Here is a 24,828-nt window from a genome sequence, read left to right as displayed (position 1 = left end):
AGTGTTGTTTTAAGTCCCATATACATTAGAGTGCTGACATCTTGCAGAAGATCTTAGAAGTCAAACCCAAATGAATATATATTAATAATAATACTGCTATTGATTTATCCATCTTAAAATTCATTTAATAATCTGCCATTTATTAAATGCTTTCTATGTGCCAAGCAGTGTTTTAAGCATTCTATCTGAATTTAATCATTAAATCTTTGCACACTCCAATGAGGTAGTTAGATTATTATCCCCATTTTACAGATGAGCAAATTGAGGATGATAGATGTATACAGTACTTACTGAAGGTCACTGCACTAGTGAGTGATGGAACTGAGATTCAGAGCCAAGCTGGCATGGCTCCTGCACCCACGTTGCTTTCCACTGCACTCTGAGATGTGCACTAGCTGAAAGGTTTGGGGTGGCATTGGGAGAAAGACAACAGGACAACAATCCAAAACTTAGATCAAGAAAGTACATAGGCCCGGACAGTCTTTCTCATCATCCACAGTGCTCTTCACTGCGGCCGCATGTTGCGAGGTAGGGGAAAGGAAGGGACCGCTGGAGCTGGCCAAAGCACCCTTCTCCTGTCTTATAATAACTATCAACTCTGACTCCCCACATAGAGCAGATAAGCCTTTAAGAAAATCACTGCCTTTCTTCAAAAGGTCACCATCCTTTAGCTCAGAAAGGTAACATTTAGAAACCCATTCTAAGAAGATAACTAGATATGTGCATAAAAATGTACAGAGAAGGATGGTTAACTGCAACGGAAAAGCAGTGGCCACAAGGAAGATGTGTCACAGCAATGGAACGGGTAAAGTATGGTGCATGATTGAATACAGTATTTCGTCTTGTACAAGTACAATTAAAGACATGAGCCAATACATAAGATGCAGTATTAAGAGGAAAATGCCAACTGAAAATTGTTTTATAAAGTATGATGAGCTCTCTTATTAAAAAAAGGAGACACGGTGACACATAAACATGTACACACAGAGACAGAAAAAAATAACTTCAAGGTTATATGTACTAAAATGTTGATGGGATTTCTGGTAATTGTCTTCCTCTTTATTCTTTCTAACATTTCCTAATTCTCTAAAATGAACATGCATCGGAACAGGTATTTATTTCACAGTCGGGAAACAGTGTTGCATATTATCGCTATTTCTGGAAGGACCCCCAAAGCCTTAGCTGTCATCTTTAGCTGACAGTCTTATCCTCTTTCAACTGAACAAGAAAGCAGGACTTCCAGCAACCCCAGCTCAGCTCTATGGGACTTCTTTGGCCCTAATCTTAATCTAGGAAAAGCTATGGAGGCAAATATTTTATGTTTCTGATTATATCAAAGAACTATACATATGTTAATTATACCTGTGAATTTAACAGGGAATCAACAAAAGATCTTGCTCAGGAGGCTGAGGATGCCGTGTGGAGGGGTCCTGTCACTTAGTGCATCTAGTACATGACAGCTGTGCTCTTTATTCAATTACAGCAAGAAGGGAGAAAGGCATAGGAGACAGGGGTAGAATGGGAGATGGGAAGTTACTTATACACAAAGAAGAAGGCAGTGTGAGGTAGGGGTTAGGAACACAGACCTGGAATAAAAAAAGACTGATTCCAAGCTTGCTGCCACCATTTCCTAGCCATTTAAATCTTGGGCACACTGTGTGGTCATTCCACACATATTTACTGAGCAACTGCCATGTGTCATGTAGTATTCAGGTCCTGGAGATGTGGCAACGAAACAAGGATACAAAAAAACACTGCTCCCATGGAATTTATAATAGAAAAAAACAGACAATACATTTTAAAAACAGGTAAAATATATAGTTTCTCAAGATGATCAAGTCTCAGTTGCCTTGTCTACAAAATGGAAGGGGGATAATAAAATAGCTATTTCATCAAGTAGTTGTAAGGTATCATGAAATCACATATGAAGCACTGAATATGGGTCTCAATTCAATAAATATTAACTATTACCATTATATTGAGATTAAAGAGTCAGCTCTGCTTTTCTTGTCTGCGTGGTGAAGTGGGGGAAAGCACAAGAAATGGCTGCAATCATTCAGAAATTGAAGAGGCAAAGGGGATTTGACCCAAAGTAATAAAGAAAAAATTAAACCAACAACATTGTAGTACAGTATTGAGTTTCCTAACAACAAAAACAAAGGGCAAAATTTTTCTCACTCTGGGGTCTATCCAAAGTCCCAAGAAATAAGAAGAATCCCTGGTCACTTCCACTATCATTTAATAAAGATAATACCTGTCCTTCGGTTTCTCCCACTGCAGAATGGAAATTAACAAAAGGCACAAGACCCAGGGAGTCTCACCTGCACCCACGTTTCTCTGCCAAAATTTCCTGCCTAGGGTTTCTAAAGATGGCAGGGGCCCAGAGCAAAGGCAAGGCAGTCTGTTGCTCTTCCAAGTCCACACATTTCTGGGGCCATTGGGTGTCACAAAATTGGTTAAAGACTGAAGTGGAGTTCTCCCAAAGCCTGGTAGAGCCAGATTATGGACCACAATGCTTTAGGGACGAAACTCACATGAGGGTGTTTCTGATCCAGGCCCCAACCACTGGCCAATGGCAATGACCCTCCTGGGGAAGAAGGAGAGAAATGACACTGTGGCTAGGCAGAAGAAAGAGCTTTCCAGAAGTCATATCCTAGAAGCCCTGGATTCCAGCCTCTTGGAGAGGACAGACGTCATCAGAGGCTGGACAAAGGGCACAAAGAGGTAGATGTGTGTATTTGTATGTGAGTACGCCAGCAAACACATGTGCAGGAATGTTTTAAATAACTAAATGCAAGGCTTAAATCAGAGGGATTATCCCAGGGTTTCACAAACCAGTAGCTTATTTTTGGCAGACCTCTGAGGGGCTAAATGATTTCTTTGCACTTGACAAAGAGTTTAGCTTGTTAGTGCTTCTCTTCTTCTCTGTGAATCCAGGTTTGGCAGAGCTCTGTAAACTTGGGAGTTAGAGGTGTTCGGTTTTTCTCCGAAGCCCTGCTCCTACATTCAAGGTAAATCCTTCTTTTCCAGGGACTGGGATGACAGCAAAACAGCAAAACATGTACCCAACGCTGAATTCAGAGAAATGCTTCTGGAAGGCTACAACCTACAAAGCAGAACCCCATAGTGTTAAACTAAGGACAGATGAGAAGACCCCAGGAGGAAGTTCCAGAAAGTTCAAAGAATGCTCTTAGGGGGAAACAATGCAAACCAAAAACAGGAAAGAGAAGAGAAGACACGAGGGGATACAGTAGGCCTTTCCTCCCAAACCACCGGGCCCTGGGAGATGGGGAGAAACTGCTGAGACCCAGCTTCTTAAGTGCTCTGTACAGACTCTCCTTTTCAGGCACATCGGTCAAGCCTGGAACACTCCCCACTTCGTGCCTCTGTCTGTGCTACCCAGATCTACCCACCTCATTGGGGGGATATCTCCGTCACCCACCATAAGTCTTTGGAACCCCAACTATCCTCAGTGTGTAACATTGCTGTGGCCCTCTCATTTCTGTCTTGAGTTTTATTTAGCTGGGGATGTCTTTTTCCCCTGGATATACTCTAAGTTCTTGGAGGTGAGGAACCATGCATGTTGTATCCCCTGCCAGCACAGGACACAATACCTTACCATATCAGGCCCTCAGTAGCTCGTTGCTGAATGAGCAGCTTTTTTAGAGCCAGAATTTATGCCCATTAGGTCACTGAGCAGAATTCATTTTTCAGATTAGATTAATGAAGCATACTGAACATTCTATTTTTCTTCCTCTTGTGCTCCTGGTAATGACACAGTGCACAGGCATGGAAAGAAGCTCTTTTGGGGGGGTGGGGCTTAGGAACCAGACACGAACAACGGTGCGTCTTCCTTCTGGGACTGTGGTTGCTCCGTCTTCATCACAGCTTTCCTTCTCTCACACTCTGCCACTTGCCCATCAGCAAGTCCTTCCAGCCCTACTGCCAAAACAGATGCCAAATCTTCTGGCTTCTTTATACCTCCCTAATGACCACCCAAGTCCAGACCGCTCTCTCTTGCCCTTCTTGGCATCTGATTTGTCTTACATCCCCTAGAGCCTGTCCTCCACAAAGCAGGCAGCAAGACCTTTTAAAACATGTCCACCATGTGACAACATTCCCTGCTCCAAACCCTCCTATGGCTTTCCATCACACCTGGAGGGGAAGACTCTGTCTTCCCAATATATTTGGAGGGGGGCATGGAGAAACCTTGGCTTCTTATCACAAGCCTCAACCTATCACACAAATAAATTCTGACTGTAAGACTCAACACAACTGAACTGGTCAGCCTCTCTCATTCTCTGTCTCAGCCACCCAAGACTTCCTGCTGGGTCTTGAGCATGGCAATCTAAAATACCCTCTCCCACAGTCTGTTGCATCACTTTGTTTTATTTTCCATCATGTAGAATTTCATTCACCTATCAATCTAGGACATGCTTCTTTGTCTCTGCATTTATGGGTGTCTCTGCTGGAATGTAGGCTCCATGAGGACAAAGGGTTAGCTCTTCTCATTCACAGCTCTATCTACAGCACCTGGAACAGTGCCTGCCACATCACAGGAGCTTTTAAATATTTTTGGATGGAAGGATCTTTCTGGTACTGATGTTAGAATTACCTGCCAACAGAGTTCTCCCTAATGTCAATTAATGCCAAAAGAAATTCTTAGAGATCAGAAACCAAAAGCCAAGACTTTATAGCTCTGGCCAGTAATTAATTAGCTGCTTTTTAAAGTTATCTAGATGAATTTCCCATAGAACAAAAGAAGGCTTTTAAAGGCAACCACAAACCTTCCCACAAAGATACATCAATGCTGAAAAGAGTCTTGCCAAATTCTGGGACCCCTTGTGATGATGTAGGATTGCCTGGAATTCAATTTAGTGCAACCAATGCTTTTTGAACATGGTATTAAGTCCTGGTGGATATAAAGATAATTAGAATGGGGCCCTTACCCATGAAGAGTGTGCAGACTCGTTGGGGAGACAGACACACAAGCATGCATAATGCAGTAACAGTAAACCAGAGATGTTTGGGGCTTCAGGAAAGGCTTCCTGCATGAGCACCTGTAATAGCCATCCAGGTAAGCAAAGTCAGGAGAGAGACTCTAAGCTTTGGAAATTATAGGAATAAAAGTATGGCTGTGAGAAAACCCATGGAGGCAGGATACTTAATCATAAAATGTGAGGCTGGCAGAGTGTGTCGTGGAGGGACAAGTAAGTCACATTCAAGGAGCTTGCTTGTACTTGGTGTGCGATGCAGAGAGTCTTTGACCACACCAGATTTCTTCAAATATACGAGTGGTAGGTGGTATTGGCTGTATCCACTCTTTCCTTCCCTAAGTACAAAATTGCTCAGCAACCAAAATTCTAGCTAATGTAGAAAACAAAAAGAATGAAAGATAAGATGATGGCTTGGGACCTTCTGAAGTTACTTCAAAAATTAATCTAACAATTAGATAAAAGGCTCCAATAAGAGAATAATTCCTCAAATGATGTTGTGTATTTCTTACAGAAAAACATGTACGATAGCTTCACTTAAAGGAGGAGGAATGGAAGCTAGACAATCTGCTCCCGAAAAGAGGAGATGCCATGTCAATAGGCAGCATGTAAGAGACCTAGCTTCTGATCAAGGCTCTGCTGGACAAGCTGCTTATCTCCGCTGAGTCTCAGTTTCTCCATCTGTAAAATGGGCAAAATTAGTCCATCTTGCTGAGTTGCTCTGGGGATTGGCAATGTGCACATAAAGCATCTAGCACAGTGTGATCCTGGTGTCATGATGCATATGCAAATAAATAAGCCAACAAACACTGAATGAATCATAAAAATTATCGCATTAAAAATTCTCAACCTAGATCACGAACTGGTTATCTAATTGTCCAGGATTTAAGAATCCGAATCTTTGCCATTTTGGATATGCCTAAGGCCTTCATTGTTTAATCCTGCATTCAGCTTGAATCCTGCAGGGAATTAACAGGGTAAAGCTCACACAAATTGGGAACTGCATGTGTACACTGAGGATCTGCACTTTCTGAACTGCAGAGGTAGAGCTCAGGGGAAGCTTCAGAGAGCAAAGCCTAGGATCTGTACTTGGGAAAAGAAGCTAGAAGGCATGTTCCAGCTCCCAGGGCCACACAGCATGTGTGAGGGTGACTGGAGGATCTGCCCTATCAGACCTCACCATGCCTTCCCAAACTACATGCAGAATTCATTTCATGCCTGTCTACCCGAGTGAAGGCCCTGACTGAATGATTACCCAAAGATAAAGACCTGAGGTAGTGCTGAACATGATCTGAGGCTCGGCAAGAACTAGCCGTGCAGAGACACATCAACCTGTCCTTCTCCTCACGGGGTGCTCCATGCGGTCTGCTTATTTGTCATTCATATTAGTCTGCATTCCATTGACTGCTCCTCTCCTCCCTGTCCTACAGTTTAGCACGGGACTGTGAACAACTCAGAAGAGACTGACCCCCTTCAGACTGCCCCTATCCAAGCTCACCTGAGCATCCTCACATGTCCTATAGCTAATTTCATTCCTGATATGATGTATGGATCATTTTAGTGGATAACTTGGAGGTAAGTGCTTGGTCTACAGGCCCGCACTCTGAACAGCACACCTTTGTGGAAAGGTTGGGCCTCTGAAGTTATTTATGTTCTACATGACCCGCCCCTGCTCCCTGGTCTACAACTAATGAACTGGTGTAAACCTCTGACTAAAGCTGGGAAAATCAGAATCTCTATCTGTGGAATTTGGAATTGGGACCCTGAGAAAGTCAGTAGGTAGGCCTAGAATGAGAGAGAGGGAGAGGAGGGTATCGATACACAGAGAGTGGGGTACTGTTCACAGAGAGCAAAGCCACGTGATCCTGCAGACAGAGAATGGCCTCCAGGCTCCTTGGTCTCTCATGAAGACTGGTTGCAATTACTGCCCTTGAATTCCCTAAGATGGCACCGTAGCTGTCCCCCCCCCCCCCCGCTGTGGGTTAATGATATTCAAAACAGTAATGTCATGATAGCAATGGCTAAAAAGTTATTGAACCTTGACCATGTTCCAGACAAAGAGTTACATACTATGCCTTATGAGTCCTTCTAACAATGTAATGTCATCCTTTCACGAGTAAGAAACTGATTGAATCTTAGAGATATTGTCAAGGTCTCCTTGGCACAAAGAGGTGGAGATGGGATTTCAAACCAAGCTGATGCTCTGTTTTTAATCACAATAATATAAAGATAACAAAACAGTTTTATCTGCCTAAAACAAGTCCCTGCTATGGGGCAGGCACTGTGCTAAGTGACCTAGCTTTTATCACCAGTATCTACTATCGTGATCTGCTTAAACATTTCACAAGAGCAAAGCATTCTTAAGAACTTGGAAGAGAGTCCCATTTCAAGGTGGCAGACTGAGTACCCACTGCAATCCTCCTCTTCCTCTATCAAATCCATATACACAACAAAAATATATTAAATGTAGATGTGTAGCTGCCTAGGCTTGAAAACAAGAAGGGGGACTTTCAGTGGTAAAAAAATGATAAGGAACTCTTAAAAGAAGGTAAACATTCAAGAAAGCACAGACAACTTAAAAAGCTGAAGCCAAGCACAGATGCCACGTGCAGGGAATCTAGGAGAATCTGCCACAGGAGATACCCTGGCCATGAGAATATCCGACCACCCATCTGAGGAAAGCCAGCACGTGGAAGGAAATGGCAAATTTCACTACCAGAAAAACTCAAACACAAAGAAGCCATTAAAGAGCAATCAGAAAAGGACTTTGAATATTTCATGATCTCAAAGATATAAGGCGCTGCATCCACAAAATAATAGTAGGGATGTTTCAAGGGGATTTTCATAATGATAAGAAAACAAACCAAAAAGGTCGGCCCGCTGCAGTAGAAAAGGTCATCTGTGAGATCTGCAATGGTGCTGGGAGGTTCTGTTTTGCAGATACAGCTGTAACTGTGCAGAAAGAATTTAACAAGAATAAACAGCTGGAGACAAACTCAGTGACCAGCCTTGCAGAATGGGTGGGTGACACAGACGGAAATAAACTCAACTTCCCCGCACTACATTTTGACTGCCCTGGGCATGTCCACCCTCGACATTCTGTCCCCTGAGCTGCCCCTCCCAAATGGCAGTACCTTGGGCTTATCTACCCTGGATGACATCATCAGAAAATGGTAAAAGAATACATTGATTCTCTCAAGCGACAACTGTAACACTGCTTCCCATTTCTTATGGGTGCCCCTGACAGCTCAGTGTGGCAAGAGCACCAAGGTGCTGGAGTATCTGTTGAGGAATATGTCCCCAGCCTGACCTGGAGGACAACCATCTTCCAAACAGAGAACAATGGGCTATTAGCATTGTTTCAACCAAACCGTTTATACCAGTTTAAACCAGAATATATATTTGTAAAGTAACTTACAGCTTTCAAAACACTTCTCTATGCATAATCTCATCGAAAACTCCACATGAATTATGTTAAGTAGTTAATGCTTATTATCCCAGTTTAAAAAAGAGGCAACTGAGGCTCCCAAAGGTTGTGACTATCAGTGATTGACAGAAGTGGAAATAGAGCCTGGGTCCTCTTGCTTCCATGTTAGTTCTCAGTTTCCTTCACTGTAGTGAGGTTTACATTCCTTCACCATTAGCTCTAAGGCATAAATAGCCTGAGGAGCACTTTCTCCTTCAACCCCCCACCCCCACCCCGCACGATTCTGTCAGGGGATTATTGCAGGGCCACTCTTAACTCCTCTTACAGTTAATGCAGCTAATGTTCCTCAATACTATAGTCAACGTTCTACTCAGTCCATGGTCCCTTATGAACATGTTTTTGATTAGACTTTCAAAAACAAAATAAACTGTCTACAGAGCACATATAAATGCTTCCGCTCATCTCTCTCTCCACTCTTTAAAACATTACTGTCCCTGATTCTTTTTTAAAAAAGCCAGTGCTGAAGGTGACTGTACTTGGGATGGGGGGAAGGAGGAATAACAGGGAGGGGCGGGTGGGATGGTGGCAGCTTCACTGCGCCAAGAATGACTTCAGTCCCATCCACATGCTATATAGGGAGAGCAGCGAGAGCCCTGTGGGTTTTTGCCCCCACTGTTCTTTGCAGGGCTTGTCTCTGTCACTGACGTGTAATCCTTAAACAGTTCTTTGTGCAGAAGAAGGCCTCCACTCATTCCACTGCGGTCGCTGGAGGTCATGGCTGACCCACTGTCCAACCTCCTCCCTGGGACCACCATCTTCACATCTGCTCAGCGTGGCTCACTCCGCCACATTATAGTTCCTGAGCTACACTTAGGCTCCTCAGCAGTCAGGAGAATCCCAAATCCAAAATGCTTCCAGAAGCACGTACTTAGCAATGGGAGTGAGACAGCCGGTCCCAGCCTTCCTGACAGCGTATGAAGGAATACCTTTTTGTAAATGAGAAACTCAGGGATTACAGTGATTCCTCATGGTCAGCTTCACTATTTGGGTTATATGTGGTTGGAAATGTAACATTTTTGGACCTTTCTAATTTTTTTCAGACCTTGATTGTTAGCTTCCTTCTCTGACCTTCCACCCGACAGCTCTCCTGCAAGCCCTGACCTCCAACAGGAAAATGGAGAGACAGAATACAACTGCTTTCTCCACCTGGAGGCCCCTTGGTTAAAGCAGGTCCTCAGCCTGGGCCTTTTGGGAGCACCGTCCAAGACAGCGGCACTTGGGCTGATCTCACAGAACCGAAAGGTAAGAGAGATGCTCACTTTCCCATTGAGCCACTAGTGCTAGATGGCAGCAGCCCTGGTCCATGGCTAAGCCTAGAGTAGGCGCTCTGACTGATATGCACATTCCCAGAGAAACTCATCCTTCAGAGACTGCAAACCATTTTGCATTCTGAATGCTTTGTGGAGACTGTGCCCTCCAGCCTGGTGTAATATCTGCCTCTGAGGGCTGCTGGGGGAACTAATGAGATGACATATAAGTATATAAGAGTTCATGAGTTCATGCCCTGGGAATGCTGGTCTATGTTCCTCTCTCTCCCTTGCTTCCCACCATCTACCCTCAATAGCCCCTTCAGTAGATGGGGGTGGGGGGCACTTCAGAATCTTCTGAGCACCTGTAATCTGCCCTCTTGGACTCCAGTTTTGGAGGCAAATGCTGGACAGGGAGGGAGCAGGACAGCTCAGCTCAAATGAGATGAACACCCTTAACTACATGGGGAGTTCTCACAAGCACATGCAGAGTGGAACAGATGCCAGGGCAAAGTTGCAAAGGACAGGGACAGGGCACAGGGGTCAGATTGTAAGCTAGTGGCTCTCAACTTTGGCTGCACATTGGAATGACACAATGAGTTTAAAAAATACAGATGCCTCTGCCCCAACCCTAGATATTCAACTTTAACTGGCCAAAGTTAAAAGTGCAAGGTGAGATCAGAACAGTAAGAACATGGGAGAGTCTTGGTCGAGCAAAGACCTTTGCGATGACAGTAGAGGTTCTCTTTGGCATCCTTTGGCTTTACCAAGGGGAGTTTGTATGTCCCCATATCCCAAGTTACTGGATGATAGCATGTCAGGTGCCTGTCTGGGTCACTGTCATACATACTCTCCTTAAATATGCTAAGTAATGTGACTTTTCAAGTAACTATACGACAAAAGAAATTCTGTAGAATTGGTAATTTTTTAGAGACTTTGAAATTCACATGTGCACATGACACACACATACACAAACAAATCTATAGGAATCATCTATAGGTGCGGTTGATGTCCAGGAATCTGGTTTTCCCTCAGATGCCCCAGGAACCTAAGTGTCTGTCCACATTCCACTCTGAGCCTTTGAAAACATCTGAAATGCAAGCAGCCCCCTCTGGAGCAAGTCACTGTCAGTTTCAGACTTTCTGGGGTCAATTCCAAAGCCCCTATCATTTTGATCCTGAATGAAATCTAATTCATATGGAAATACAGAGAAGAAGGAAAAAGGTTGGGAGACCGCCCCTCACTGCCATCTACCCTAAACTCTCAGCATTAGGAGTGACTAGTTACTATTTTAGTCCCTATTTTCTATATCTAGATCTAATAATCAATTTATGGACACCACCCACATCCTCACAGGCTGGTTTACTCTCCCCAGGAGCCAGCACTGATCAGAATAATCAGAGATACAATCAGTCTCGATGGTCCCCTTCCACATTTCATTCATTTGTTCACTCACTTATCATTCTTCCATCAGTCCAACCAACAGCCGTTCTTTTCACTGAACAACTGTGTTTACCAAGAGCCATCTTCCACATTGCAGCCAGTGATCCTTTCCTAAACAAAAGACTGATTTAGCCCTCCCCCATGTCAACTCTAATTTTCTATGGCTCTCCATCACCCATGAGGTAAAGCGTAAGCCTCTCCCCACACCATTGGCTTCTACCTACACCCCACCTCGCCTCACCGTGTACACCACCCCACAAATGTCTCTGTGCGTCACCTACCTGGACTTCCTTTAGCTTTGTTAGTCCCAGTTTTCCTCACCTCAGGGCCTTTTTTCCACTTGCCTCCTTACCTGAAACTCTTCTCCCACCTCCTCTTACTTTCACCAATGACTACAAATCACATCACAGGCCATCAGAACACCTCCCAGTTAGTTCCTGGGGTTCTTTGGCTCCACATCCATGGCTCAGAACACACGATCTCCCTCCACACTTATTGCTGTTGAAAAAATTTCCCTTTCTGTCTGTATCCCAAGCCCCCTGCCCACCATCTCTCTTTGGCTGAGAGTTACAGACATCATTGTGCCACGGGACAGCATGTGAAACCCCCCCGGAATCCTTCTCCAATCCTCTTAGTCAAAAAATCAGACCTTCTCTAACGGCTCTATCCTTGGCTGTGCCTCTGTCAAGTGGTCCCCCAAAGAACTGAGGAGACTTGCAGCAGACAGACGGTAATTCTATACAGCAGCCCCTAAAGGAGATGTAAACACTGACGGGGGGACTGGGAAGATATATTGCCAATTCATACAAGAGCCAAAAAGTAAAAAGGAAATGTCAGAGGATTATGGTGACAAGCTGAGGTCTCTCTACCAGTAACCCAACCCAAATTCAACTTGATTTTCTAGACTTGCTAATAGACCACAATCTAAAATATCTTTCTCTCTTGTTCTCATTCTCTCTCTCTCTTTCTCTCTCCATCTCTCTCTCTCTCTCTCTCTCTCTCTCACACACACACACACACAAAGACAAGAACATGAAATAAACACACTGAAGATTTCCCTAGTGCTCATTTAAATGCTAAGGAAGAGAGAGAAAAAAAGATGAGAATGAGTTATTAAAATGTTTTTTCCATTTTAACCCACAACCATCAAAGTTTCAGATACTTAAAAAACTCCATAAAAGCAATGAGTGGTAAAACAAACCCTAATGTGAAGGAATCTTACACTTGAGCTATGACTCATCCCACTGCAGTTTCTGTCTTTGACTCAAGTACTATACAGATATGTTTTTGGAAGGAAGGTCCAGGGGAGGTGTGCAGAAAAGCGGAGACCGGCAGACCCTCCTGAAGCTGTTCATCCCCTCATATTTGTATAGCGCCTAAGATTCCTCTGGGGAAAGTCTCTCTCTCTGTAAAGTCTCTTGTCGTTGTAACCCTCTGACATTTCCCTCTTACTTCTTGGCTTTGGGATAAAGTGCTAAGAAGGAAAGAGAGAATATAAGAATGTGAGTGTGGTGATTAGGACAGGGCCACACCTTGAGTGCCCCGCCCCACATGGGACCCAACTGGGACTCTGGTTCTAATGCACCTTGACAAACTGGACACTAAGATCCACCTCCCACTATATGCAAGTGTGGTACCTCATGCAGGGTCAGGGGTGGGAGCACCCTGCGACAACAAGACCCACAGCCCTGGGTCACAGTGCGGGGTGGACCTCAGGCTTTCTGGGTCCCAGGACACCCAGTGCAGAACCTATTCTATGACATCATGCAGCTCTCTCAGGGGTCTTTCTCCAAACCCTGGAATTGTTAAAACTGCCCACCCTTGTCTTTCCCAATCACCCCAGCCTGCAATGACTCAACCTTCCTCCAAACTTCCAGAGCCTCTGTGGTCCCTGCCACTCATTGTCACCTACCAAACATATCCTGCCCCATCCTATGTCTATTTCTCTGCAAGTCTGTCCTGACCTCCCAGTTAGAGTGCAAGGCTAAAGGAGGCAGGGCCTAGCCTTTCACCTCCTGGTATTCCACATGGGACCTAGCAGGGAGGTTCAGAAGAATCAGGAAATACAGGAGGCCCCCTTAAAACAACACTTTTGTTAAGCAAATAAGAAAAACATCTAACAGATGTGTATGTTTTTTAAAAGCTCCCTTCTAAATTCCAAAGAAATCACTAAATAAGGACCTGATGTCTATTCCATTTCTCCTGGTAACTGGACCAATTAAAAACAGGACACGAAAAAAATAAAAAAATGCTGAGGAGCTCACAAAGCAGGAGGGACTCTCAGAGGACAGAAGTGGACAGTAGATGGCAGTCTGTTGCTGTGTCAGAAATGGTCACAGAGACATGTGCACTGAGGCAACAGGGAGAAGCAGTGAGAGCGTAGGCACCTCGGGCAGACCCACCTTCCTGTCTGCGCGGACCGCAACCATGAGCAGGATACTTCTGAAAATCATACCTGTGAGCACACACCTACACATCCAAGCCCTGACACCTGTCCAACATGTACGGTCCCCAAGCTCTCCCCACAAACAACCAAGGGGCACATAACACAATGGGCTCTGAGATGCTCTGAGACTTGATCTGACATTGAAAATCTGGGGACAAGAAAACCACTGTCCTGCCAAAGTGAAGACTGTTCATAGACCCTTCAGCCTGCTCCTGACAAAGAGGACTCTCCATCATCATTCACACTAAAAAGCAATGCTCCAATTGGGAGCCCTGCACTTGACCTTCCATGCTCCTCTTCCCAGAGTGCACTGATGTAACCCATCTGTCTCCCTCACCAAATTCTAGATCCTCAGATCAGAGCTGCAGCATCCACCTCACATCTTCTCCAACATCTAGCACAGGCCTAAGACTTAGCTACCAACAGGAGGCTTACTGAATAATCTCCCAGCACATGCTTTCCAAGTGTCTAGACATCAGTTGCCCTAATTCGTGTGCAATAACACTCAATTCCCCTTTGACTAAGATCCCAAATTTACAGAAGAGCTAAGCAGACTAAGACATGGGGAGAGGGGTCTCCAAAGCGAGAAAGAACAGCCTTTCCTAGTTAGCAGGCTTCATGACCTCAGGCCTGGGACAGGTCAAATGGAGACACAGAAAACAAGGCTCTGGACCATTGGCGAGCGAATCACCTCTCTGAAACTCTGCACAATCGCTATGGCCCATTATGCCCCCAATTCATTTCTGTGGCAGACACTGTTCAAGGTACTGGGGGCACAAAGAAGAAAAGACCAGATCCCTTTCTTTGCAGAACTCATATTCTAGTGAGCAGATAGAAATATAAATAAAAGTCAAGCTGCTAAGTGGTATAACATGGGATGGCTGGTGAAGGAGCCCCTGGCTCTCTGGGGAAGGCACGGAAGCTGCCCAGAAAAGGTAATGGTGAAGCAAAGGTGTGAAGGATGATTTCCAAATCCTTGAAGATGGAGGGAAGAGCATTTCCCTCTACAATGAAGCCAAATCCCCATATGGAACCATCCATCCAGGTTTTTCCTACTAATTCCTAATTCCCACGCTAAATGATGAGGCAGGAAAGACTTTGGGGATCACCAAAGCCAGTAGCCCTTAACTCTCTCACTTATCGCACGAGGAAAGTGAAACCTGGTGTGGTTCAGGGACTCCCCCAAATGCACAGTCAGTCTCTGGAAGAGTCAGGGGGACATCTGGTCTCCTTGCTCATAGTTGAGGATCTTTCTGATTTAGCCTACTGAGTTCAGCTACCCACAGATAATTTTATCCCACATAAAACTCTCCCTATGCTCCCAACTTCCAATTCAAGATCTGCCACAAATCTGGCAAGCTTGCTTCTTCAGCATGTTATAAACATGCACTCATCCATATGTTCAATAACTTATCTGGCACCACATAACTTAATTTCCTCCTCCTCTTCCCCTCCAGGTTTCTGCATGGAAGTCCTCCAGGCCAGTTGGGATACCTGAAAATCCCAGCCCTGGGTCATGGTGAGGCTCAGGGACCAGCAGGATCACGGAATATGTGAGTTGTCACAACTGGCAGGGTCCTTTTGATCTTCTACTGAATCCAAGCTCCTCTTTTTCCAGAAGAGGAAACAGAGGTCCATGGAGGGAGACAGATTTGCTCCAGGTCACACAGCTAGTTTGAGTCCTTTGCAAAGAGAAGTACGTAGGGCAAGCTGGGTGTCAGGACAGCTGGGGTCCGTCCCAATCATGGGATGCACTTGTTGGGAATCAGGTGATATCCAGAGCTGCATTTTCCTCTTGAACCCAGTAGAAGCAAGGCCATGCCCTATGAACCATCAGGAGTAAGTCTGCTAGACACAGGATGGAAATAATTCCAGACTGAAAATTTGAAACATATTTCCTAGGGGATCATTTGGAACCAGAGGGGGAGGATATTTTTAAATGCCAGGGTCTCAGACCTAGAAACAGAGGGAGGGAGGCAGTAAATTTCAAGGACCTGACCATTATTAAAAAAATCGTAGGAGAAGAGCTATGTCATTGTATAAAGAAGAAATGCATCACCTTACACATAAAGTTATTTTAAACCAAGTCAACACATATTTTTGGAGCACCTACAACCTCACTGTCATTAGGTTAATGTTGCATGTTTATTTTCATATTGCAATACCTTTAAGCAACACAACAAAATCATGCTCACTAATTGCCTTGAAGATGAGAATAAGTGGAGGGAGAAAGAACAACAGTCTTCAGTCTTACCCTTCAGAGATGGCACATGCGCCCCAAGCACTCTTCTAGCTGCTCTACCTCTGGTACTGCCCAAGGGAGGGCATGCAGCAGGCAAGTGCCGGGGCTGGAGGACCCTACAACTGCTCTGTTCTGCACCAAATAGAGCCTGGGGACCCAATTCCTTAGTGACAACCTCTGACCCCAACCTCTCAGGGGAAAAAAAAACAACAACTGCATTCACATTGGCTCCAGTATAAGTGTATGAAATCCCCTAGCCTATCAAGGAAAGCCATTTTCCAAATTCTGAAAAGCCCTCATGGTCTCCATTCATATTTTCTTTTACTTTGATTCTGTGCAATCCTCATCGCAGGACTCAAGAATGCTGGGACCTACCACCTCTCATGGATCAAAACCAGATGTCCAGCTCCAATGTTACAGAGTTTGCAAGGAGGCAATTGTGGCTTAAATCAATACCCCTGTTCTGGACGGGCAGATTCTCTTGTCAACAAAATGGGAAGTACGGGGGGAGGGCCAATGGGAGCTCAGACAGATCTGACACGTGCTTGCCAGCATGCTCCTAGAAAACCTCAACATTTGTCTTACAAGTGAAAATGAACCCTCCAGTGGAGCAGGGTTCCCTGTGGGGTGATAGACTTTACAGAGGGCTATCAAACAATCTCCCGTCTAGATGACACCGCAGAATACAGAAAACCCGAATCTAACTGGCAGGTGATGGACTCAGGACGATGGCCACAGGCTTTAGGACAGAAAGCCAAACACCAACAATTACTTGTGTAACCGTAAGCATATCCCTTAACCTCACATAACCTCAGGCTCCCTATCTGTAAATGAAATTATTTTGATTATTTGAGATAATGTCATACATTATTTGTAATCATGCCTGGCACTCAGTAAGTACTCAAATATAAATTATCATTATCATCATCATTAATCATCTTAAAGGCGGGTCCTTATCTTAGTCAAAAACGCTGACACTAAGAGGCATTTAACTGGAAACTAGATGATAAATTAATATCAGGCCTACAAGAAAGCCAAACTCAACCTCTTTCGGCTCTGTATACAGTGTGCAGACTAAGCCAACTTCGTGAACATTCTTGGCCAAAACAAAACATTATGGCAAATTCTTTGCATTACTTTCAGCCTTTGACTCAGCCATTCCCCCAAGATAAAAACAGGAGCTCATTTAGGGTGTGCCAAGATGTACTTGAAGCAAAACATACTAGCACTGATTGAGCAGGAGGATAGGGCTACTATAGAATCCTAGGATGGTAGAGATGGAATGGGACTTGAAGATCTTCTAACTCAGGCCCTTCATTCACAGATGGGTAAATCATGAGCTGGAGAGAATGTCCAGGATTAAACAACAGCTGATTAGTGACAGAGCTCAATTCCAAACCTGGACCCCCACCTCCAAGTCAGCAGGCTTTCTGCTGCCCCATGCTGCTTAAGATCACCTTGGCCAAGCATCTTTAGAGATTAGTAAGCTACCTACAGCTCTAGCGTTGAGTGAGCGAGAACTTTCAACCTTTCAGAAATCCCTGTCTGGACAATCCATAAAAGATTTGGGGCTCAACAAATATCTTCTCTGGACATGTTAAAAAGTGAGCAACCACAACAGACCCCACCCAATTTCACTTCGAAATCTGTTCTTCTCCAGCTAAACCAGTTATAGTCAAAGGTTTGTCCCGTGAGGATGTCCAGAGACACAGACAACCTCTGGTGGTTCACTTTTAAGATCACTTGAAAAGGAACATGGTGCAAATGAGGACTGGAAACAACAGAAGCATTCTGACCACCCAGGGGTACATACCCCTTGGTATTTTGGGGTAGGATAAAAGGGCGAATTATGGAAAACTATCAACAAAAACAAAAAAACAAATACTTTAAAGATCTTGGGCCATCTGAAAAGCTTCCTTTGTCCAGACTTGATCTTTACAGAAATCTGTCCAGGCAAGAGTGAGGTACTATGGACACTGGCCTCATATTTCCTAAAAGCTCATATATCTTCTATCTCCCTACACAAATGAGCTAAAATAACTTGCTTCTGACTTTTTCCATAAGCTGGCCCTTCTGCAAGAAGCAATATGATGACAGTTCAGTCTGAGCCAGGCACCCATATACCTGCCACCCATAACATACGCCCTGCAAATGCCTCCTGCTCACCCAGGGCCACTCCTGTGCTCACGTGTCCCCCAGCACACACGCACACCCCGTGCTCTCTTCTCACTCCACACACACCTGCCCATGCACACAGTACCTTATCAGCAGCACCACACTGGGCTTAGGCTTGTCTCCAGTAGAGGATTTGGTCCTTCTCCAACAAACTCAATTTTAAATAAAACTAAATCTAAAACATAGCTACAGTCATTAGTTCAACCCACTGCCAGAAACTGCTTGCCTCATTAAAGAGGAAAACAGCAGCCAGTAAGGTCTTGAAGTTGGTTAGTGGGTTTTAAAGATCTTCAGTATCAGCCTGACTCCCCTCTCCAACTTCAGCCAACACGTGGATTTACATTTCCTTCAATTGGGGTGGAAGTCTCTGCTCAGGAAAAGGTCTGGAGAAGCCCGGAGCAGGAGAAGCCCGGAGCAGAAGCCGCCCACTCAATTAGTCGTCCTGAATGGAGGGGAAGAAGAGAGGCCTGAACATCTGATACATCTGGGAGTGGAATTGCAGAGATGGGAAATGTTGTGTAATTAAACTCTGCTGGCCTGTCCTGCCTGGGGAATGTGAGACCCATCAGCAGTGACCTCTTCCAATCAACTTAATTGGCCCAATCTCGCCAAGAAAAGCAACAGAATTGGTTTAGTGCCTCATGGAAATAGCTTAGCTCCTGACTATTTATGGCCACTGAACTCAAGGATGGGAGCCTGACTCTGAGCCAGGAGCTGACAGCATGTGCTGACTTCTGGGAGCACTCGGAGGCTTCAGTGAGTTTCCTTGTCCCTGTGCCTCCATTTCTCTGTGGAAAGTGGCAGTACCAACTTGTTGCTCTGGGTGCACGCCATTTCACATATCTCAAGATTCTTGCCTGCCAAAACCCCACAGTTCAGAGGAAAGTAGACCTTCACAGTAACCCAGGATGGCTGGACTTTGCTCCTCTTTTATTCAAATACGCCAAGGACAGTTACTATTTTCTCTCTTCTCAAAGTCACATTCATTTTGGCATCATTGCACAGCTCATGTTAAAGAACAGGACAATGTCTGTTTTTGACAATTAATAACATGGGTTTTTGGATCACCTTTCTTCCAATAAGTTCAACAACCTTTTATGAATATAGATTTCCATCAACTATAATCTAGGTTTGGCTGCTTCCATTTTATGGATGAGTAAGCTGAGGCGGTTAAAGAAAGTTGCAGGGCTTGGAGACATGAAAAAGCCCTGGCTGGTGTGGCTCAGTGGATTGAGTGCCAGCCAGGCTGAGAACTGAAAGGTCGCCAATTTGATTACCAGGCAAAGTACATGCCTGGGTTGCAAGCCAGGTCCCCAGTTGGAGGCAAGAGAGTGGCAAACACACACTGATGTTTCTCTTTCTCTTTCTCCCTCCCTTCCCCTCTCTCTAAAAATAAAAGTAAATAAATAAAATTTAAAAAATAATAATAAAATAAAGTTTCACTCATCCAGTGGGTGAGCAGTAGACACGCAGAGGGCATTAAGACTATTTTACCAACTTGCACTGTCAGGGGAAAGAGGTACAGATCCCATTTTTACAATGGTTGATACACATGCTGGCACTTGTATTCAATTAGACTTCGTCTCTGAGTAAAGCTTTGCACTCCTAAACACACCAAGCTCTTACTGGGAGAAAAGCAAAGTGAACTTTGCTCCTTGAAGCATCACAGACATTGGCATTTTGCAAAAGGAGAAACAAAACAGAGAACCAGAGAGATGAGAAAACTTGCCCGAAGTCACACTGTTCCATGGTGACAGAGTGGGGACTAGCACCAAGACATTCCCAATGTGGAGTCTTCCACCCCCACCACACAATCCTCAGATATATCTGCCACCAGATATGACCAAGGGTCAAGCTCTGTATTAACTCTCTCTTAAAATGGCACAGCTATCATTTTATAAATTCAGAAAGGTCCTGAGTGCCCCCAAACATATGCTCTCACACAATTACAACCTAATAAATGAGGTTTCCTATCACCTGGTCTAGACAAGCAAGGATGTGCAGTCAAAGCACACCACTCTCCCTGTTCTGATGCAGCCAACTAACCAGCTCTCTCAGGATATGAACTCAACCAACTTCACTTCCCAGAGGCTCCAAAGCCTACAGCTCTTCTTTTATCTATACCTTTTTTTAAAACCTAAGTTGCATATCTGAGCATCCTTCCTCAGACACACAGAATTCCTATAAAAAGATAAACTCCCCCCCCCCCACGGGAGCCAGAATATACATCCCTCCTATCTTCATAGCTAACTTTCTCCCAGCTCCTTAACTCCAGCCTCATAGAGTCTCTGTGTGTGTATGTGTGTGTGTGCGCACACACACACATGCACACAATCATATACCACCAGGTTAGCTTTACACTCATAGTCCAGAAAACATCAAAATTAACAAACACTCTCAACCCACATCTTCCCTGATCAGTGCTTCACCCTGCTGCAGCTCCACATATCAAGTTTTGTTCCTGCTAGTACCTAAGCACTACACACTCAAAAACTCACCACTCAAATGCATCAGGACCTGCATTATGACCTGCACTGAGGCACCCCCTACCCCAATTCCCAGCTCACATCCCCTACAAAAAACAGTAACATGCTTCAGCTCCATCCCGAACACCCAAACGTATACAACATCCCTATCTTTATGTCCTCTTTTTACAAAACCACAGATATATTTCAAGTCAGCATCCCTTTGGCCCCCAAGATCCATAAACATCTCTAAAAACTGAATTATAGTTCTTGAAGAAACCTCAACTAGCATCAAGCTCGCTTCATTCCTCCTGGCAAAATTGCAGCAGTCAGCTGAGCTCCAAGAAGGAATTTTTCCAGGGCACTGTGCCATGGCTCAGTATCCAGCAATGAGCTGAGCATCTAGTAGTCATTCTATAAATTTTAATTAATAATCAATATTAATTGGCGACAGTGAATTCCTCTATTAAGTAAGAATTCTACTATACAACATAATATAATGTGCATCTCTGCCACTAGGCATGCAAAATATATTCCTTCACTCATTCCAGTTCTATGCATGCATCCTCCCTGATCCCCACCCAGTGCCAACACGTAGGACTTTTCCCCTTAAACATATATCATCCCTCACTCTAAGCCTTCTCCAAGTCCCTCCTTTTGGGGGAAATGGGGATGGGGAGAAGGCAAAAACAAACCCAGCATCCTTCCCTGGCAAGTCTCTCCATAATGAGTGTCTGAGTCCACATTTTCTATCTCCCACATACCCCAATGCCATCCCAGTCAAACTTCCCAACACACGCTCATAAAGTTCACACTCTGCTCTTCCCAGATAATCTTTCCCCACCTCCACACATATCCCTTTGGTAATCCTCAGGCACCCAACCTGCCACACACATCCACCTTTCACGCCCACGCACAGCCTAGCCGCCCTCCCACACCACATCCACTCCGTGTGTCTGTGCAGGCATGCACATGCCATCTGTTTCCAGCACACTGTACCTCTCCTCCCGCTCCAACACCCTTCGCAGGCACAGATTTCTCATTAGCTACACCTATGTTCCCGCGTGCTCTCATCTCCTGCTCATCGCACATATGCTCATCTTGCAGAGTCCTCAGACACACGTCCACGGAACACAGGACACAGGACAAGGTGGAGCTCCTGCTCTCTGGTCACCCACCAAACACAACCTCAGGCAACTTTCCAAAAACCGTCTTCCCTGACCAAACAGAGCACCCAAGGGTACCCATCTAACCTCCACAGGAAAACAGATCCCATCACACAGAACCGAATCTTCCAATTCCAGCTACAATGCAGTCCTCACCAACACACCCCTACTGACATAACCCACCCCCCACCCCCACCCCGCCCCGCCGCTCCCTCAGTCTTTCTACCTTCAACACTGTTCACAGAGCCTGGTTTTCTTTCCATTTCACCCTGCTCCCAAAGCTAGGTCTCAGTTCTTGTGCCCAAAACAGAGGCTGCTGGATTTTTATCCCCCGAATTCTAATGCTCAACTTTCTCCGTGCAACAAACATATCAGGAAGGAATTGGGGGCCAAAGTGGGACAGGCTGAGTATGCTGGAGAATCTCTGAGTGCTGTGAAAACAGAAGGGACTGAAAAGTTTGCTCTGTTACAGCTGTCTCCCATCCTGACATTCAGGGCAGAGAGCTTAGATGTTTTTCTTGCTCTCTGTTCTGGAGGGTGGGAGAGAGTATCTCTTGATTAAAAAGCAGGTCCTCCAGCGCATTCTGTAATCGCCCGAGTTGCAAACATCAGACTCCAGGAGTGACACCTACCCGCTTTTAGCCCCCGCCCCCTGCTCTTCGCGCACATAAACAAGTCCACGGGGGCGCAGTCTCCGAGCTCTCCAGCTCTGAGTACAGCACTTCGGCTGCGTCTAGGCAGCTGCCTCCACTCAGACTCTGAATCTGCCGCCCACCACCAGAGGTCGAGAGGAGTCGGTCAGGTTCATGTTCGGTGTTTCCTCCACCTGGAATCCCCGGAGCCACAGATCCAATGAGAGGGATCCTCACTAATCCGTGAAGGGCTCTCAGTTCTGTGCAAGCGAAGCGCAGATGAGGAACGCAACAGCTAAACTCCCCCAAAGAAGCAGCGCACCCACTGGCCCGCTAAAGCTACAAGCAGAGTCCCCTCCCCCACCCAGTCTCTCTTTCCCCGAACTTTCAACCACCAAGCGTCCCAAATTTCATTAGGATTATGAGCGGAGCTCTGGGGCAATGAAGCGAGTCGGACCGTTGTGGGTCCTATTGACTCCGACGTAGCTCCTCCGGCCCCCGGGTGTCCCAGCCTCCCCACACCTCCGCCTCAAATTCCTAGAGCTGGCTCGGAGAAACCGCGAGGATTTCTCCAGGGATGGTCCGGCCCCCCATGCCCTCCGATCCTCCGCCTGGTCCCAGATGTGCGGGCCGCGCGCGGAGCTCCAACATCTGCGCAGAGACCCAGGGTGGGGTAGACGCTGGCCAAGACCTGCCCCAAGTAAGGGGTCATTTCCGTAAAAAAGCTTTCCACAGAGGCAAAGGGACTCCAAAGCAGGTACGTCGCGCCTGATGAGGAGTCTCAATTCCCCAAACTTGGAAGTGACCTCCAGGTCCGGTGCTCCGAGTCCCCTCCCCCAGCCCACGCCTGGGCAGGGGCAGCCTAGCAGTGCGGAGAACTCCGAGCGGCTAGGAACTAACTGGGCGCGGGGGGCGTGCCGGGGAGTGGCGGCGGCACCTTGCCTCTCCCTGCCCCAAGATCTGTCGGTCACCCCCTTTTGTTATAGGAAGCGCAGGGAGCCTTCTCTTCAGGAGCACACGCGTCTGTTGGGGAGGGGGTGGCAGCTCTGCTGAATCCCTTCCCTGCCCTTCTGTCGCCCCCATTTCCCCTCGCCTCCGCCCTTCGTTTCCAATCCAGGTCCCTTAAACCTGATCACTTTCCCAGATATCGGTCGGTTTCTCGTGCCGCCGAGGGACGAAAGAGAGGAGGTGGGGAGAAGTGGTGTGTGTGTGTGTGTGTGTGTGTGTGTGTGTGTGTGTGTGTGTGTGTGTACACGGGGTGCTTGTGGGTGCGCCTCACCCGGGGCTAATCCCAGCGCAAACTTCGTGGAAGGCACAGCCGGGGAAAGTGAGTGCAGCGCGATGGGGGTGGGGCACGGTGCGGAGTTGGGGCCCCCGCGCTCCTTCACTGTAAAAACTCCTCTAGGCCCCCAAGCCCCGAACCTGCCCACCCAACGTGCCCGCCTCCTCTTACCGTGGCAGAAGTAACCATGGCATCCGTGTGACTGTTTCCAGGGACATCGACATGAAGAGAAAGGTGGACGCAAACTTGGTCATTCAAAGTCTCCCCCAACCCACCGCCGCCACTACCCAGCAGGGGGAAAAAAAGGAAAAAGAAAGAAAAGGGAGGAAAGTAGTTGCTCCAGGCTCTCTCGGGCCGCGCTCGCAGAGCTGTTCGGTGGGGAGAGGAGCCTTCAACTCTGAGTCCCGCGAACATAATCTGCGCGGTTATAACCAGCCAACCCAGCCAGATGGCTCCGCGCTCAACGCCTTAACCCCTTGCGCGCCGCGTCGGCCGCCCCCACGCCCGGCGGGTTGCGGCCGCGCGGGCCTGCGCCCCAGCGCCCCCCTCCCCACGACTTGGTCTGGGTACGAGTGGAAGGACTGGGCCATTCCTCCTAGCCCCTTTAAAGAAAAGCACCAAAAACTTCAAGATGAGTAGTCTGCGTCAGTATCCCCCATGATTTCCCTTTTAAAATTCCAGGGGGGAAAAACGAAATATTCAACTTTTTACTACATTTTACATGTTAATGTCTCCAGCCTGTTTTATTTGTGCTTTTTCTTAAAATTTTATTTTTGCTCTTCCTTTTTTCTTTTTTCTTTAAGATTTTCTTTACTAGGCAGAAGGGCCTTTCTTGCCCCTTTCCTCTGGGCGGCTTGGGTCTAATATGTAAACTCCTCCTCCAAACCTTAGACCCTTCCAGCTCCAGATCTCTCCCCACCCCCTATCTAGCCCACCCGTCACTCCTTCTACCACCCCACATCACGAACACGCCCTAGGACTATCGCTCCCCAGCGAACTCGCTGCTCGTGGGGACCAGGACGCAGAAGGCTGTGCAGGCGGTCAAGGGAGATCAAACCAGAGAGGTAATAGGGGAGAAAATGTTGGGGTCGGCACGGAGGAGGGAATGGGGGGAACCAAGGGGGTCTGTGTGTGTGTGTGTGTGTGTGTGTGTGTGTGTGTGGTGTGTGTACACGCTCGAGCAATGTGAACGGCGGGGATGGGGACAGATCGGAGCCTCCCCTTTCACCCAGCCTCCAACTTCTCCTAA

The 24,828-nt window shown here is 46.3% G+C and overlaps 1 protein-coding gene across 1 annotated transcript in view; it reads right to left on the bottom strand.

Moving 5' to 3' along the window:
- Positions 1 to 23,991, bottom strand: part of NTF3 (neurotrophin 3) — a 64,773-nt gene extending 40,782 nt beyond the window's left edge. Inside the window, exon 1 of the mRNA XM_090275377.1 lies at positions 23,751 to 23,991. Coding sequence (XP_090131503.1) covers positions 23,751 to 23,768 — 18 coding nt within the window. The 5' untranslated portion in view covers positions 23,769 to 23,991. The remainder of the gene's footprint in view (positions 1 to 23,750) is intronic.
- Positions 23,992 to 24,828: the final 837 nt, after the last annotated feature.

This window comes from Furipterus horrens, unplaced genomic scaffold (genome assembly GCF_987537825.1).
Source record: "Furipterus horrens unplaced genomic scaffold, mFurHor1.1.pri manual_scaffold_4, whole genome shotgun sequence".
In the NCBI taxonomy this organism is placed as follows: Eukaryota; Metazoa; Chordata; class Mammalia; order Chiroptera; family Furipteridae; genus Furipterus; species Furipterus horrens.
This window is presented reverse-complemented; position numbering and strand designations above follow the sequence as displayed.